The sequence below is a fragment of the Maniola hyperantus genome, chromosome Z (assembly GCF_902806685.2).
Source record: "Maniola hyperantus chromosome Z, iAphHyp1.2, whole genome shotgun sequence".
Lineage (NCBI taxonomy): Eukaryota > Metazoa > Arthropoda > Insecta > Lepidoptera > Nymphalidae > Maniola > Maniola hyperantus.
The window spans coordinates 2,301,435-2,319,921 of NC_048564.1; the positions used below are offsets into that span (position 1 = coordinate 2,301,435).

The 18,487-nt window shown below is 38.0% G+C and overlaps 1 protein-coding gene across 5 annotated transcripts in view; it reads right to left on the reverse strand.

Annotated features, from left to right (window-relative positions):
• The window catches only part of fry (Protein furry), a 133,873-nt gene that overhangs the window by 51,865 nt on the left and 63,521 nt on the right, over nt 1-18,487 (reverse strand). For all 5 annotated transcript variants that reach the window (XM_069508868.1, XM_069508867.1, XM_069508866.1 and 2 more), the window contains 6 exons: nt 16,382-16,504; nt 12,625-12,758; nt 11,344-11,445; nt 6,158-6,292; nt 3,048-3,239; nt 831-922 (listed from right to left, as the gene is read on the reverse strand). In XM_069508868.1, coding sequence (XP_069364969.1) covers nt 831-922; nt 3,048-3,239; nt 6,158-6,292; nt 11,344-11,445; nt 12,625-12,758; nt 16,382-16,504 — 778 coding nt within the window. The remainder of the gene's footprint in view (nt 1-830; nt 923-3,047; nt 3,240-6,157; nt 6,293-11,343; nt 11,446-12,624; nt 12,759-16,381; nt 16,505-18,487) is intronic.

Sequence of the window (18,487 nt, forward strand, 5' to 3'; positions counted from 1 at the left end):
CAAAATATAAAAAAAACCGGCCAAGTGCGAGTCAGGCTCGCGCAATGAGGGTTCCGTACTACAGTCGTATTTTTTCGACATTTTGCACGATAATTCAAAAACTATGATGCATAAAAATGAATAAAAATCTGTTTTAGAATACACAGGTGAAGACCTTTCATATGATACCCCACTTGATATAGTCACTCACTTCGAAAGTTGAAAATACTAATTATTAGTTCATGACCACAATTTAATTTTTTTTGTGTGATCTAACCCTAAATTCACGGTTTTCAGATTTTTCCCCAAATGTCAGCTATAAGATCTACCTACCTGACAAATTTCATGATTGTAGGTCAACGGGAAGTACCCTGTAGGTTTCTTGACAGACAGACAGACAGACAGACAGACAGACAACAAAGTGATCCTATAAGGGTTCCGTTTTTCCTTTTGAGGTACGGAACCTTAAAAACTAGCTTATGCTCGCGACTTCATCCGCGTGGATTTTGGTTTTTAAAATCCCGTGGGAACTTTTTGATTTTCCGGCATCAAAAGTAGACTATGTCCTTCCCCGGGATGCAAGCTATCTCTGTACCAAATTTTATTGAAATCGGAAGACAGACAGACAGACAGACACACTTTCGCATTACCTGTTATCTGCCAAAGCCACCATGATCCAAACTTCATAGTCGCTGATCGTTCCTCCCTGTGTTGGGGACAATACGCAGGCAAACTTTCAGCGTTTATAAAATAACGAAAGTCTAGTACGCGCTGGTTCTCTCTCTATATTGAGAACCTCCTCCATCGTGGAAGTCAGTTAAGCATAGATTAGGTATTGCACGGATACTCACGACGCCTTTGCCGGGTCCTCTCCGCTATGTCGTTTCGTGTGGATGGTGCCTTTCTCGACCGGCGCCAGCTCTCCAGTCCGTCCGGTCGCATCCTAAGTTCAAACCACCTTGTTAATCACTTTTCTAAAAAAAATTTACAAAAAAAAATAAAAACCGACTTCGTTACACAAACACTAAAAATTGAAAAATAATTTAATTTATTACCGAATATATTATGTATACAAGAGTTAATATAGTTCCATAATAATACTTTTTGCTGCCGGTGCCAATTAGCTTTAGCTGCGCGAATCGTCTAGACTTCATATTTTTATGGGACTCCACAATGGCACCTCATTGGCACCGACCCCAAAAAATATTATTATGGAACTATATTAACTCTTGTATACATAATATATTCGGTAATAAATTAAATTATTTTTCAATTTTTAGTGTTTGTGTAACGAAGTCGGTTTTTATTTTTTTTGTAAATTTTTTTTATTTCACAATTTTTAGTGGCCCCATGGAATTATGCTATGACTGGTTAAAAATCTATTGTTTACTAAGCTATTACACTGATCGCGAGCAATTTACTCTTATCCGTTGAGGAGTTCCAGTATCTATCTTCGACGATGTTCATCAGATCTTCACCAAATTGAAATGGGACCAACTTTGAAGTATACCCTTTCAAACAAAAAAAGAATTTTCAAAATTGGTCCAGGCGTTTTCGAGTAATCGGGGGATTTGAAGTCGGTTAAAAAGTTTTTCAAACGTTTTCAGTTTTTTCGTCTGGTGGGAGGCTAGACCGTGGCTATTTATCACCCTACCAGAAAAGCCGTGCCGCCAAGCGATTTAGCATATTATGCCATGTAGAAAGTAGAAACCAATAAAGGGTCCCATACCTTTTATTGGTTTCAATAAAACAATAAAAACTGCCCCCACTAAGTTAGCCCACTACCAAAGTGAAATTGCAGTCGAGGGCTAACTTGTAATAGAATTTAAATATACTCAGTAATTATTAATATCTCCTAATGGGAAGTCTGCAAACACTATGCTTTTTAGATACGAGTAAGTATTCCAGTATATAGAGATAACACGAGACGGTAAGAAAAACCGACCAATTACGAGTCAGACTCGCACAGGAGGGGTTCCGTACAGCACTATGTACTTCTTAAGTCATTTTAATTTGCATTTGCATGTAATTCGCCATCTTGATTTTTTATTATTTGTTAATATAGCAGCAATAGAAATACGCACTCTGTAAAAATTTCAGCTCTTTACTTATTGAGGTTCATGAGCTACAGTCCGCTGATAGACATACGGACGGACAGCGGAGGCTTAGTGCAAACAGTGTAGGAGCCAGCGGAATCCGTTAGCGGGAATCACAAACGCATAGTATTGATTATGCGTGCATAGAGTGCAAACTGGGTAGTGGGTGGGCGGGCGGAAAACGTAATATGATCCCGTTGACGTATGAGCCTTTGAATTCGGCACCCTACAAAGCGATAGAGAGCCCTGTTATACATTTATTTTTATTTTATATCTGTACCAGAAAGTTATAACAATAAAGAGAAAAAGAAAACAAAAGTGGACATGCAAACAGTTATAACGCGTAAAATTTAACTCCTCACGCGCCATTTTAACTTTATGTGTCAAATTTCATGTCAAAAGTACGACTTTGGTCCTTATTTTAAAGGTGAACCGTACTTTTGACGGTTCACCTTTTTGACATTGCGCGTGAGGAGTCATTTTGTACGGACTATATCTCTATATATATAATACTGAGCTGGAACCTATTTCGGGTTGTGCCACATATGACACAGTTTATTCCCGCGCTTCTCCTGCTTGAGTGCTGTAGCACAACTTACAAAATAAACGTTTTTCTTTCTTTTCTTTGTAGTATTGATACCTGTGCTAGGAAGCTGTGATAGCCTAGTGGTTAGGACGTCCGCCTCCTCATTTGGGAGCTCGGGGGTTCGATTCCGGGCACGCACCTCTAACTTTTCGGAATTATATGCCCTTTGAGAAATTAAGTATCACTCTCTTTATCGGGAAGGAAAACATCGTGAGGAAACCTGCATGCCTGAGAGTTCTCCATAATATTCTCAAAGGTGTGTGAAGTCTACCAATCCGCAGATGGCTAGCGTGGTAGACTATGGCCAAACCCTTTTCACTCTGAGATGAGACCCGTGCTCTGTAGTGCGCCGGCGATGGGTTGATCATGATGATGATGATTGATACCTGGGATCCAGTGCCCGGCCCGTCACTGTGGCCAGATGTGGCCTTTCGCATGGAGGTCAGCCGATAGAACGGCGGGGTCTCAGTCCGCTCGATGAGACAATTCAGCGTCTCCACCGTCTGCAGCTCCGTCATCATCTCGTCGAGAAGACGCTCGGGTCTGGACCGCGCGAGGTAGAGGACCACTCGTTTCGCCTGGCACATACAAAAAGTAAACATAATAAAAAAAATGGCAGCCAATGGGCACTGCCGACAGAAGTGAAAACGTAAAAATATGAAATAGGTTAGTGTAGGTTTTTATTTTTTCAATTTTCCATATAATTTTAGTAAATTTTATTTATTATTATTATTTATTTATTTGTTTACAAAAAGATGCTTACAAGGTTTATTACGATTATGGTGTAAACATAAACTCGATTGAGTTTTTCTGTACACCATCGTAGTGCCGTCGACATAAGGCACACAATTAAGAAGTTACAATTCTAAAGTAATCGAACACAAACATACATTATAGTTAAATTAAGTACCTACAGTTACATTTACTTATCAAATATTTAAATATAGATACATATGAAATTACATATTTACAAACTACAACTTATCCACCTAGAAAATTGCATATTTTTAAACTAATCGAGCTAACTGTGGGTAGGAGGCAATACCTACGATTATTACACAGATCGTCGAACACTTGTTGCCATTCATTCCACTTTGTGTAGTAAAGAACAGTAATTCAGTTTTGTGATACAGGATGTTCATTTTTGGGTTGGTGGTTAGTAGTAATTTATTTTAAGTGTAATGTGTAGTACACCTAAAATCAATCATACACTATCGACATAACTAATAATTGGTCCCCATCAGCTAAGTCGACAATACATGAGTGTATTGTTCGTTTGTTATAAGTAATTGTTAAGTGTTGTTTAATTGTCTATATGTCTATACAAACTATCAGTGAATGCAGCAAGTAGTTGTGAAGTGTTCTTATTAGGTTGGAACCCGTATTAGTTTTTCGTTAATATGTCGTTATTTTCATAAAAGTTATGGATTTGTGCGCTTATATAGGTATTTTTCAACTATTTTGTCAATAAAATAGTTATTGGTCTATAGTTGTCATAGTCAGTCTTACTACCTTTTTTGTGTATTAGTCGTATAATTCCAGTTTTAGTAGAAGAGGGTATTTACCAGCCATTACACTTGCATTTATTAATTTAGCAAGGACTATATTGATTTTTCCACACAGCATCTTTTTTTCCTGGCGCCTTATTGCTGCTTATCGATTTAATTATTTTTTCCACAGCTTTGGAGTTCGCAGGCCTAAATCGCATGGTAATTTTTGCCGAAGATTGGTAGGTTGATTTGTCCAGCAGTGATTCAGAGCATTTCGGAATTATTTTTTTGACACTATTGTTAAACGTAGAAGCAAATTTATTCGCGATCTCTTTACAAGTATTGCCATGATTACCGAAAGAGTTTTGTAATGCATCATCAACAGAAGATTTAATTTTACCCGTTAGCCTATTTAAAATATCCCAAAGTTTTTCGAGTTGTGTTTGTTTAAACTAATATCAAACTTAGTACTTTTATTTTCAGTTTTATTGATTAAATTATTTGCATAGTTCCTAGCTTTGTTATATTTTTGTTTTGTTTTAATAATAAATTAAGTTATTTGTGTCTTTTATCCCTATACTCACATGCTCTAATTATTGTTACGTGTTTTGTTTGGTTTGAATTTTATGGTGTATTCCGATTTCCTATAGCATTCTGTAAAATTTGTGTATAGAGAGTTATATATGCTTATAGGGCATGTCATATTTTTGCACGCAGACGTCCAATAAATTTTTTCTAATAGTTTAAGTAGCTTTTGGTTATTTAGGCAAGTTTTATATTTTGGGACATCCTGTGTACGTGCCCCGAGGCAAGCGAAGTATTACGGCCCGGTGATCGGCTAGTTTCGTATCGATCGCTGCAGTGAATAGATCTTGTGTGCGGGATCGAGCGTAAATGTGATATATGCACGATTTACTTAATATACCATTACATAGTTCGATCCTTGTATGATCTATGATCCCACATAGAAGGCCTAGGCTGTGTAACGTGTTATAATACATAATTATAGGATTATCTGATTTCAGGTTTATGTTAATATCTCCCAGTAAGTATAAATCGGTATTTTTTGAGCATTTTATAAATAAATCAATATTTATAGATATGAATCACTTTTAATGTATAAATGCGAAATTGTGTTTGTTTATTGGTTTGTCCTTCAATTACATCGCAACGGAGCAACGGATCAACGTGATCTTTTGCATGAGTATGGACTTGGAAAGTAACATAGGCTACTTTTTATCTTTTGCATGAGTATGGACTTGGAAAGTAACATAGGCTACTTTTTATCTTTTGCATGAGTATGGACTTGGAAAGTAACATAGGCTACTTTTTATCTTTTGCATGAGTATGGACTTGGAAAGTAACATAGGCTACTTTTTATCTCGGAAAATCAAAGTTCCAATTATATTAAAGTTTGATTTTAAAAACCTAAATTCACGCGAGAAATTTAAATAATTAATAAGTTCATGTCTGATTTTTAGGGTTCCTTACCTCAAAAGGAAGAAAAAAGGAACCCTTATAGGATAATTTCGTTGTCTGTCTGTTCGTCTATCAGTCGTGTCTGTCAAGAAAAGTCATAGGGTACTTCCCGTTGACCCTAGAATCATAAAATTTGGCAGGTAAGTAGGCGTGATGCCACAAGGCACAAGAGAAATCTATAATCTGCAATTATATATAACCTATAATTTGATAAGCTGTTATCTGCAATTACGTGCGTATAATTTGAGAAGTCGTAATGTGCAATTACGTGCGTATAATTGCACTGTGAATCAATCTTCAAATTAATTAATTCCCACGGGATTGTTGAAAACCTTAAGTCCTTAAGTCCATAAGGGGATGAATCGCGAGCATCATCTAGCGAGGATAAAAAAGTGCGACTGTTTTTGACACACCGCACGATTACTGTCGAAAAGTTTGATTGTAAGTCTCTTTAGCACGCCCTAGATGCAAAAACGTATCACGATAACGATCGTAAAAGTAGGAGGTACATAATATAGATGACTCACGTATGGCAGAAGTTCGTTGGGCGCCATTCCGGAGACTATGATGAGGTAGCGGATGATCACTTTGAGGTTGTTGGGCCAGCAGGCGCACAGCGTCGACCATAGCTCCTCTATTTCCTTCGGGTGCTTATCCGAGAACTGTTGACAATATTTTGTTTTGTTTGTATATTTATACAGACCAGGGATGTTGCGGAAGTGTTTATATCGGAACCGAATTCGGAAGCGCAGTTTTAAAATTTGTTTTATCGGAACCGGAAGCAGAATCAGAACCGAAATCGGAGGTAAAGGGCAGGTCTAAGAAAATAAAATTGTACACATTATTAATAATTATATTCTTATTGTACAAAAAATAATACAGCTAGGTAGTACCTAGGTATTGAAAATAAAAACAAACGAATTTAAAATCTTAAACAGTACCAGTAGTGAAGTTATGCAGCATCAGCATATTCAACCTCCGATATACCTTCTGATTAAAATTTTTCGGAACCGAAATCAGAATTAAAGTGCAAAATCAATCCGAAGTTCCAAATTTTCGGAATCGGAATCGAAGCTCCGTAACGTCCATCCATACTAATATTATAAAATCGAAAGTGCGTCTGTCTGTCTGTCTGCTAGCTTTTCACGGCTCAACCGTTCAACCGATTTTGACGAAATTTGGTACAGAGGTAGCTTGCAACCCGGGGAAGGACATAGGCTTTTTATTCCGGAAAATTTAGGAGTTCCCACAGGATTTTTAAAAATCTAAATCCACGCGTACGAAGTCGCGGGCATCAGCTAGTTTCTAATATAGACTTACGCATAAGGGTGCCTACACATTTGCTCGATTTTTGAGCATCCACACAATCAAAAAAATGTGTAAGCAGCAGACGATCAAAGTCGTATTTTTGTTGACGAACAAAAACGATCCTCAATGTAGAACCATGTTTTGTGATCCATGATGAGGATCGTTTTATTGATCACAGTAATATATTATGTAAAAGATGGTTTATTCTTTCCTGTTTTAATTTAATTTTTATTAGATTTGGGAACAAGATGCGCGTGTAAAGCATTCTTAAAGATCGGACACTAAATGAAAAGGGGCGGACAGTATGTAAGCTATATCATTGATGTTGGAACAGGCTATTCTATTATTCTGGGGCTAGAATTGTCGATCGAGCCGGTCAAATTGCTTGCAGTAAGTACTAAGTAGCAACATATTACTTCAACCCCTTCTCTGTTCCTCTGAGTCGATACCGTAGTGAGTAGGTACACGCTTTCTTATAACTTTAATAAAAATGAGGAAGCGAATCTATATTACGAAAAAGTAAAGTTTGTAAGTTTGGTTGTGGGAGGGGGAGGGGGGGGGGGGGCAATCTTTGGAACTTATTGATCTGGTTCTAAATATTTTTTTGCTGATAGATAACTATAGTCTGATTTTTAAATCCGTGGAGTTCTGAAGTTCTTTATGTTACCAGAGATAGACACAAATGAAGGTAACAAATTCGAATGAAATATAAAATAAGCTATGGATTTTAAGGATTTAAACAAATTTACAAAGCGGTTATACGGTTTTGAGAACCCACCCCTAAGGGGTTGAAATGGGGGTTGGATGGTTATATGAAAGTCCTACATTTATGAAGTTAAAGCCATGAAAATCGGCATTTGGGTAACTAGTTTTTAATAATAATAAACTGTATTAACTTATGGAAAGTCCCTTATGAATGGTGGTAAAATGGGGGATGAAATTTTGTATGAAAAGTTTTAATTACTGTTATTATGAACTTGAAATTAAAAAGGTAGGTTCTTTCTAGGGCGTAGGTATCAGCTAAGAAAGTACAAAATTCCACCCCTAAAGAGGGTTAAATGTGGATTGGAAGATTGTATGAAAGTCGTGCCATTTGGTAATAAATGAACTCTTATGGTGAGACTAAGAGAGTGTGTAAATGAGCCCTGTGAGTGGGGAAATTTCTTAATCTCACGGGAAATTAGAAATTGTACGCGGATGAATCCATGGGCAAATCGTAGTATGTGATAAAGTGGGATCGACAGCGTTGTATTAAAAATTCAAGCTACTATCAAGTAGATGCATTTTCTCCGGCTATTATGAAATGGAAAACCAGTCAAGTGCGTGACGGGCTACGCGCAGTGTAGGGTTCCGTAGTTGCCCATCACGATATACCTACTAACTGATTTACGCATTCTCAAAAAACTTTATCTAAGTAATTTTCAATGAAATTTATAAATACGACCCCAAGCACATTTTATAAATTGGTCGACTATTACTCGTTAATTTGTAAAGCCTACTTGACTGTTTTCTTTTTAACTTCGTTATATAGACTACTATATTATTATAAATAATATCTGTCCCGGCTGTACTCACGTGTTTAGTCGACGTTAGCCCTCACTCACGGTAGTTTAAACGTTAAAATACTATATTATTACCCAAAACAACCATTTATCTCGCAGTAAACATTTAGCTGAGGGGTGGACAGGGGACGGACGTCCGTCATGGCGAAACTAAAAATATAAAGGTTCCTTGTTTACTACGGATCCCCAAAAATGAATGAATTCTAGGAACTAGATAAAAGACTGGGGACCTATTGTCACGTTTAATCAAACCGTCTTTTCAAAAGACTTTGGCTTGTCCTAGTCTAGTTCATAATTTCCCTGGAAAATGCAACCATTCATAACGGATATAAAGCAGCCTAAGGCTAAGGACAAATCTAATATTGCGCGCAGTTGCTAGTGTCATATGAAAATATTAGGCTAGCGCTACAGTAGGGGAATTTGCGTGTTTCGACTCGCTCGCAACATTACCACTCTGAATGAGGCGACGGAAAATTGAAAGCTTTATCACACGTGGCGTGATTATTGTTTTTGAATTCTGCTCACAATGGAGAAGTATCTATTTTTAATTAATTACTAGCTGCCCTGGCGAACTTCGTTCCGCCTAACAGTCGCTTTAATTTTTTTCTCTCCGTAAGAACCATCCTCGTAATTCAAGGAATATTATAAAAAAAGAATTAGCGAAATCGGTTCAGCTGTTCTCGAGATTTGCGATGACCAACACATTTAGTGATTCATTTTTATATTATAGATAAAGATTTAAGTAAAATATACCTACCTAACAATATATATACTTACCTAACAAAAATGAAAAACTTACGGTCAAATCGACTGCGACTTTTTATCAAACGTCAAAACGCTCGCTTAGTAAAAGAGCTTGTATGAAATACACAGAAGTAACGTCATAAATGTTTGACGTAATTTGACGTACTTTTTTAGTTAAATCGATAATTTAAAAAGGATCATCATCATCATCATGATCAACCCATCACCGGCTCACTACAGAACACAGGACTCCTCTCAGAGTGAGAAGGGTTTTGGCCATAGTCTACCACGCTGACCAAGTGCGGATTAGCAGACTTCACTCACCTTTGGGAACATTATGGAGAACTCTCAAGCATGCAGGTTTCCTCACGATGTTTTCCTTCACCGTTAAAGCAAGTGATATTTTAATTACTTAAAAACGCACATAACTCCGAAAAGTTAGAGGTGCGTGCCCGGGATCGAACCCCCGACCTCTGATTGGAAGGCGGACGTCGTAACCACTAGGCTACCACAGCATATTTAAAAAGGATAGAAAACTTAAAATTAACAGTGGACGTGGGTTTACAAATTTTGAGAGACCCTCTATTTAATAATTCCTAAGAAATAATTTATTTTTGACACAGACATCATCCCGATAGTCTTGTGGTGATTAGATCGGAAACCAGTTCACGAAAATTTTTCAAGATTTACCCCTAGCCTACACCATCTGGAATTTCAGGTACTGAGTCTCGTTAGCAAACTATTAAGGCAAGTGCAGGCCCAGTTTGCGTAGGGCTGAGCGATCGTGTAAACACGGGTGTGCCCGGCGACACCCCTTCTCTCTGCCAATACGCATTTCGGACCTTTATCGCTACTGAATAGTTGAGTACTCACTCATGAAGCCGAACTACAGAGCTCATTTGCGGCGTAGACGTTTTTACGTCACATGACAGCTAAGTTCAAGTGTACCGAAGAATGATGAGTGCTACGAGGCGCCTACTTGAGCAGTTACAAGTTAGCCCTAGACTACAATCTCATCTGGTGGTAAGTGATGATGCAAACTAAAATGGAAGCAGGCTAACTTGGAAGGGGTACGGCAGTTTTTTATTAAACCCATACCTACCCTTTTGGTTTCTACACGGCATCTTACCGGAACGCTAAATTGCTTAGCGGCACGACGCTGCTTTTAGGGTGGTAACTAGCCACGACAGACACAAGTTAGCCCTTGCCTACAATCTCACCTGGTGGTAAGTGATGATGCAAACTAAGATGGAAGCAGGCTAACCTGAAATTGGTATGGCAGTTTTTTATTAAACCCATACCTACCCCTTTGGTTTCTACACGGAATCGTACCGGAACGTTAAATCGCTTAGCGGCACGGCTCTGCGTTTAGGGTGGTAACTAGCCACGACCGAAGCCTCTCAACAGACAAATATTTATTTCATGTAAGACATTCTGTGCCACTTATGATACGCCAAGACATTACCACCGGTTCGGAAACCAGATTTTACTGAGAAGAATATTTTTACCTAATAAGTAGGTACCTATCCTAAAAATATATAAATCGTGTGAGGTCAATGATCTTTGTCAGCCCTAGCACATACTACGGTCTATTTGGGCTGCAAACTGCCAACAACAGTCTCGGAAACTTAAAAACGGAACCCTTTGGGATCACTTTATTGTCTGTCTGTCTGTCGGTCTGTCAAGAAACCTACAGACTACTTCCCGTTGACCTAGAATCATGAAATTTGGTAGGTAGGTGGGTCTCTTATAGCTGGTATTAGGGGAAAAATATGGAAACCATGAATTTGTGGTTACACCACACAAAAAAAAAATTATGGTCATGAACTAATAATTAGTATTTTCAATTTTTAAGTAAGATAACTATATCAAGCCAGGTATCATATGAAAGGTGACATATGAAAGGTGACAACCTGCACATTCAAAAAAAGATTTTTATTTATTTTTGTGCATCATAGTTTTTGAATTATCGTGCAAAATGTCGAAAAAATACGTCTGTAGTACGGAACCCTCGTTGACGCGAGCCTGACTCGCACTAGGCCAGGTTTTTACAAGTTTCATGACTGTCATCAGCACGAAGTAGAAAATAGTCCGCTTACCTTGACGGTGATGTAGAAGAGGTTATTGAGCACCATCTCCGTGGCCTCCACCGAGCCTAGCCCTTCGCGCCGCCCAGCGCGCCCCGCCTCCGCCGCGTAGTACTGCAACAATACTAGCGATGTGCATGATTGCTAACTTTAAAACTTTCATTGGCCCCGATTCTCTAGTCTCTCTCTAAACTAAATTTAGAGTATCTGCATCCTTTTCTTTTTACTAATGCTAAAAAGGAACGGAACATGACTTTCACATTTAAAGACTCTAAATTTTAGTGCACAATACAAATTTAAACAGTAGGTTCGCGAGTGCGTGCTAAAATCACGGGGTTTACCATCTAAAAATTAAATTTAGAAATGTCAAACTGGTTCTGTCCTTTTCATATTACAATAGTAAGAAGAGGGTGTGAATACTCTAAAATTAGGTTGGGCTTAGAATCGGTGCCATTATACTCGTATACCCGGCTCAAGTCACGTGTTTAGTCGACGTTAGCCTCGAACGTCGACTAAACACGTAAGTATAGCCGGGTGAGAGATATTATATATAATGGAAAGCAATCACGATAGTTTAAACGCTTATATTATAACATTTTCATTTAAGGGCCAGCTATCGCATGAACTATGAAATTCTAAGATTTCAAGCTCCAAATTTACCATCACAGGACGAACTTTCATATAATTGAATACGTGTTTAAAATAAATCAACCTTTCATATTGACCTTTAATGTATCATATTTACAAAATCTATTTTATTTATTTTGTAGTGTCTAATCTCCCGCATATAGTTTGCTTGGATAAATAACAGACTCAACTTTGAAGCCCTAAATCTGTCCTTAAAAATCATCTAATTTACTGGAAATACCTGAATATCACCGCAATATACGTCTGACACGTACCTATAACACATTCACACATTGCGCTGGCGTTGTGCCTATGAATAAGCGCAAGTCAATGCCTAAGAAAAGTTTATCTGTCTCTCTCGCACGCGGCCAGCTTATGAGCGTGACAGAGAAAGTTGTTTTGTTTTTATTAACTTTTGTTAACTTTAGTGCAGGATTGAACAAACAGTACAGAAAGACAAAAAATCGCACAAAATCTTCTTTCTAAATTATTATTTTTGTTAATTAAAGGCTATCATAGATATCCTGCCTTATGTGTTTTGATATACATTTGATCGGTCATTTTTTTAATTTATAAACCAGGACTGAGCTGGAATCAAACGAACTGGCAAATGATGATGCGTTGAGCTATCGATGCTGCAAGATTGCGCAGTCGAGCTTCACCCACCTGTATGTAGGAGAGAGGGTTGGCCGGCGGCACATTGGGGTCGACCAGCTCGATGTTGACAAGCCACGGCAGCAAGTACCGCAGCAGCAACTGCCGCACCTCTGTTCGTGCCGTCTGGAAGCGCGCCGTGATCTCTGCGACAAAGCAACTCACATTCAATATGTGTTCAGATGGTCGAATGCGAAAGTTTTATCACATAGCTACACTGTCGATGTAGCTATACTGTTTATTCCACTACACTTATAACTTGTAGTTGCGTTTGCAAGAATAATATCATTTCACGCGGAGCTTTAGCGTGTGAGGTTATAGTGAAATAAACAATAACATACCAATAAAAAAACAAGTACGTAAAATAACTAGGCACAGCGCGAGAGCTCACGTGCGACTAAGAAACTATTGACAAAGTAAACTAGAGTGAGGGAACTCTCGGTTTGATCCTGAATCGACAATATCTTAAATATATAAAAGGAAAAGCTGACAGACTATCTATTAACGCACAGCTCAAACTACTGAAAGGCTCGGACTGAAATTTGGCATGCAGATAGCTATTATGATGTAGACATCCGCTAAGAAAGGATTTTTGAAAATTCACCCCCTAAAGGGGTAAAACAGGGATTTAAAATTTGTGTAGTCCACGTGGATGAAGTCGCGGAGCATAAGCTAGTAACAATATATGCTATGATGATACTTTTAAATAACATTTTACCAGCGTGATTAACACTGAATTACGACGACCGAGAAAAATGTATTTAATGTAAGTCTAATCCTCTTCCAATCTAGCTTTTCTCATTACTTTTTGAATGCTCCTCGTAATTTACTCTGCCGATTGCGTTGATCTACTTGGGAAACCTATTTATTGCAGTTTTAAATTGTTGGGTTTAACAGATTGCATTTTATTTATACTATTTAAACTGCTAAATCTGGGATATATTTATATTTTAGTTTTATTTTATCAAAAGCAAGCATCAGAACAACTTTTGTAAGATGGCTGTTTGCAATACATGACGTGAGTTCTAATACTATTCCAAAAAAAAAAAAAACTTTATACTTTGACGTAAGATTTTTACACCTTTATTACTTGTTATCTTATAAAGCCACCATGATTCAAACAAACATCCAAACAAACGTTCCTCCCAGTGTTGGGGACAATACGCAGAGAAACTTTCAGTTTTTATAAAATGACGAAGGTCTAGCACGCGCTGGCTCTCAGTCTCTACAATACTCAAGCCTTGTATTCATTAGGCAACATTTGTTAATAAACTGTTTATGACGAGTTGATAAACAAGTTTACCATAAACACTGTTTCTGAAACTTCGCCGTCCACACTAGTCAGTTGTTGCTAGTATGTCACCCGAGGAGGTAGTGCTGCTCTCTGCTGTTTACATAATAATTCATGAGTGTTCATAGAAAAAAAACAAGAAAAGGTGGTGGATTCGAAATAATCTCTTGAATAGAAGTTATGTATTCCATGATCTCCGCGGATTGGATGGGTACTTTCAGTATTTCACCAGAAGTCAACATCTCATTTTGAATTATTGTGAGCGTAGAATATGCATCTTTCTTTTCACTTCTTTTTACGACATATTCAATTCTACAGCAATGTCGGCCCAAGCATCATTTTTTAAAATTCTCTTCATCTGTATACTGTATATTGAGGCATCCCAAAGTGTGCTGTTGATAAAGCTCTATGAGCATCGAAATAAACTCTCGCAACACACGTCCACACCTATTGACTTTTGTTAATAAACTGGATGTTTCGCCTTGCTCTCTATTCAAAGTGGGGAGCACGGCAACATGTTGCATAAACAATGTTTCATCATTTTTGTTTATAAACTGTTTACAGAGATGATGAAACATTGTGAAGCAATAAACAGTGTTTATTAACAAATGTTGCCTAATGAATACAAGGCTTCAGAGAGAACATACTCGGGCATTATTCATTCGACAGGAGGCAATCTGCTAGCGCGCCTGGACTACAGTGCGATACTGTTTCTTAGATATCGTATTGCAGGGTTTTTTTCATAATATTAGTGTTTAAGTTAAAACTTTTTAATCACTAAACTGTCATCTATACTACCATCACATGTAGTACCAACACTATAATATCTAGTGAACGTCTATTAAATAATGAAGTAAGCGCCAGCGCGTGCTAGACTCTCGTTATTTTATAAAAGCTGAAAGTTACTCTGCGTATGGAATCCCTTAAACTTTAAAAAAAAATAAGGGCAGATGATTGCCACCATAATAAGTGTCTGGCAATGCATGACGCGATTTCTAAAATAAAAGAAAAAAACGAGGATCTGGCACGCGCTGGTTCTCTCACATAACGGATCCCACCGAACAATGTAATATGAAAATAATATGACGCACTCATCTGAGCTCCGTATCATCTAATAACAGTGAGCACAGCAAAGCGGCTTAGAGGCTGCACGGACAAGGGGATCAGAAAACTTGCGAGTTCTTTGGAAATGATGGCCTACTTCGAGCATTTTATAGTAGTACATAGTATAGAATAATCCACATAAAATATAATCTCTATATATAAAAATGAATCACTGAATGATTCATCGCAAATCTCGAGAACAGCTGCACCGATTTCGCTAATTCCTTTTTCATAATACTCCTTGAAGTACGGGGATGGTTTATTTTATTTATTTTTATTTTTATTTTTCATGTACCAAAATTGTAGTTACAAAGTAATAATAAATTAAGTTACATTGGAAATGCTTATCTCTAAACAGAGATTTCTTGCAGCTTCCCATTCAAGGTTGTGAGTAAGGCGTATCAAGAAGTGGAATAGGTCTACGGTACTAGTACGGTACGGTTCTTACGGAGAGAAAAATTAAAAAAAAATCCTGAAAAAGAATCGACTGTTAGGCGGTACGAAGTTCACCGGGGCAGCTAGTAGACAATAAACCACATCTACAAAAGTGTTCAAATAAACAATGAACAGACAAGTAGGTATAGTCCGCGACAGGTTGAGATGGCAACAGGGGTATGAGGTGGGGGCACCTGCAAGTCACCCGCGCTCGCCCACACCGATTAGCACGGGGCCTTGCGGGTGTGCGGGGCGTTCCGTTCCCCATCGCCATCTCGACCTACGTGTACTATGATCATGATCAACCCATCGCCGGCTCACTGCAGAGCACGGGTCTCCTCTCAGAGTGAGAAGGGTTTGGCCATAGTCTACCACGCTGGCCAAGTGCGGATTGGTAGACTTCACACACCTTTGAGAACATTATGGAGAACTCTCAGGCATGCAGGTTTCCTCACGATGTTTTCCTTCACCGTTAAAGCAAGTTACATTTAATTACTTAAATACGCACATAACTCCGTAAAGCTAGAGGTGCGTGCTCGGGATCAAACCCCCGACTTCCGATTAGAAGGCGAACGTGTTAACCACTAGGCTATCACAGCTTTATCGTGTATATAGGTTTCAAAAATCTAAAAACTATAATTATTGTATTGGCTGAATATTGTATTTCTTTCTCTTTTTATCGTTCCGTACTCAAAGGTAAAAAACAGGCACATATGTCTGTCTGTTACGTGTCACAGGTCTTTAGGTCGTGGACGAAATGAGTTACAGAAAAATTGGTATTTCATTGGTATTGGTTGAACCTAAAACCGAATATTGAATAAGGAATTTAACTAAAATCTTTTTCAGGGGGCTACCCTCCCACATTTCTGGGATCAGTCTCGTGACCGCGTGAGCCCAGCCGGCTAGAACACCCCCGGAATTGCCGCAAGAGGGACTTACCAGAAAACATGGGCATTGTGAGCTCCGGGTGCAGCTGTGAGAGCTGTCGAGAGAGGTACAGCTGCGAGCGGCAGTAGGTGGTGCATAGCAACACGTCCAGTGTGCCGCGACCTTTTTCGGAGCCTGTAACAAAACACGTCATATAAATACATATTGACTGATTAAAAATAAGTCAAATGCGAGTCGAACTCACACACGAAGGTTTTCGTACCATCTTACAAGAAATAAAACTCTTTTTATTTTCATGTCGGTCATATTGTTTTTTTTTTAATTAATTGTTGTTATAGCGGCAATAGTCTGTGAAAATTCAACTCTCTACCTATTGTATACACGACGAGATACGACCCACTGACAGATAAACGGACGGTCGGATGTACAATGGAGGCTTAATAATACGTTCCCGTTGGCTCCCGTTGGCATTCTTCGGGTACGGAACCCTAAAAACCGGTAGACATCAACGTACGCATTTAATTACGCATCGACGTTTGCCAACAAACTGGCTCACCAGTTTGGCGAGAGTCAAAAAATGTAAGTACCTACATATCATGTATACTACTTGATTATAAATAAATTTAAAAAAATATGTTGGAACGGCTATTCCGTAAAAAATCGTGTTTGAAGTTATCAAAATTAATTACTAAAACACTGGACATCAAGTTATCAGCAAAAAAGACTTACAGTCCGCAAGAATTTTGAACGGAATAACGCGTTGTGCGTAGCACTACATAGAGATCGTCATAGGCTACTGATTATGTCTTAAAAACAGGGTAAAAGGCAACTAAGACTTTAGCCCAGCAATTAAAAGAAAATTTAATTTACTTATTTATCTTGAGTTATGCCTCTACCTAAGTCCAAAAAAAAAGATACAGGCGAAGAAGCAAAAATACTCAAAAAATCGAAATTTCGGCTCTTTTTTTCAAGTTTGTTTCGGCATGGAATTTTTTTTAATTTTAGAAAATTACTATGGGATGATAAGTCTTGTATACAAAATATAGAAGTTTTGAATTGTTTATATTGAAAACATCAAAAAGGGACGCTTTTTCATTCCTATCCTCAACTCCCACCCTCTAATTTAATAGCACTCCGCGGTTTTTCCTTTTTTTATAACCCATTGACCGATTTCTGCAATAAAAACAAAACCCGTGAACATCTTAGTTCCCTTCTATAGGACATAACCAATAGCCTATTCATCGTTCAGTTCAAACCGCTAAGTGTAGAGACAGTAGAAAGAGATTCTAATATTGGTTTTCTATATAGCATAGACTTTACCGCTATTAATGAATCTTTATAAATTCCCGGCTTTGTTCGGGTGGGTCAGCTAGGCAAAATCAACACTGACTGACCGTTCAGACCACTGGATCTATAAATTTAAGACTTTGAAAGCAGACTCTCTATAACGGAAATAATTTACGGACACGATGCAGTCGGGAGAAAGAGTTAGGTCGTAATTACTATAACTAATCAAGGTACCTAAGTTATAATTCTATTGTGTAGCATCTAACTATATCTTCTTGAATAAAAATGAATCACCGTAAGGTATGTACATATGAGTAGGTATAACTTCTGAACGACTGCACCAAATTGGTTAATTGGTATTGGTTTTGGCTTTTTTTGTTGTTGACAAGGTTTGTATGAAAGATTTTATTAGAAAACTGGCTTATGCTTGCTACTTCGTCCGCGTGGACTAGACAAATTTCAAACTCCTATTTTACCCACGTAGGGGTTGAATTTTCAAAAATCCTTTCTTAGCAGATGCCTGCGTTATAATAGGTATCTGCATGCCAAATTTCAGCCCGATCCGTCCAGTAGTTAGAGCTGTGCGTTGATAGATCAGTCAGTCAGTCACCTTTTTCTTTTATATATTTAAGATTTCTTTCATCACGCTCGGAAGTTGCGGGCAACAGCTAAGTAGGTATGCAATAAAATTATTAAAACAGTTTATTTGAATTTAGTAGGATTACTAGAACTACTGACCATACACTCAGCCTTACCTGCATACGAGTATGTACTCGAATAACTCATAATGAGGAAACACTAAAATTATTTATTTAACAACACCAGCATCTAATACGAATCATTACAAATTTTATTAGTATATAGCATTTA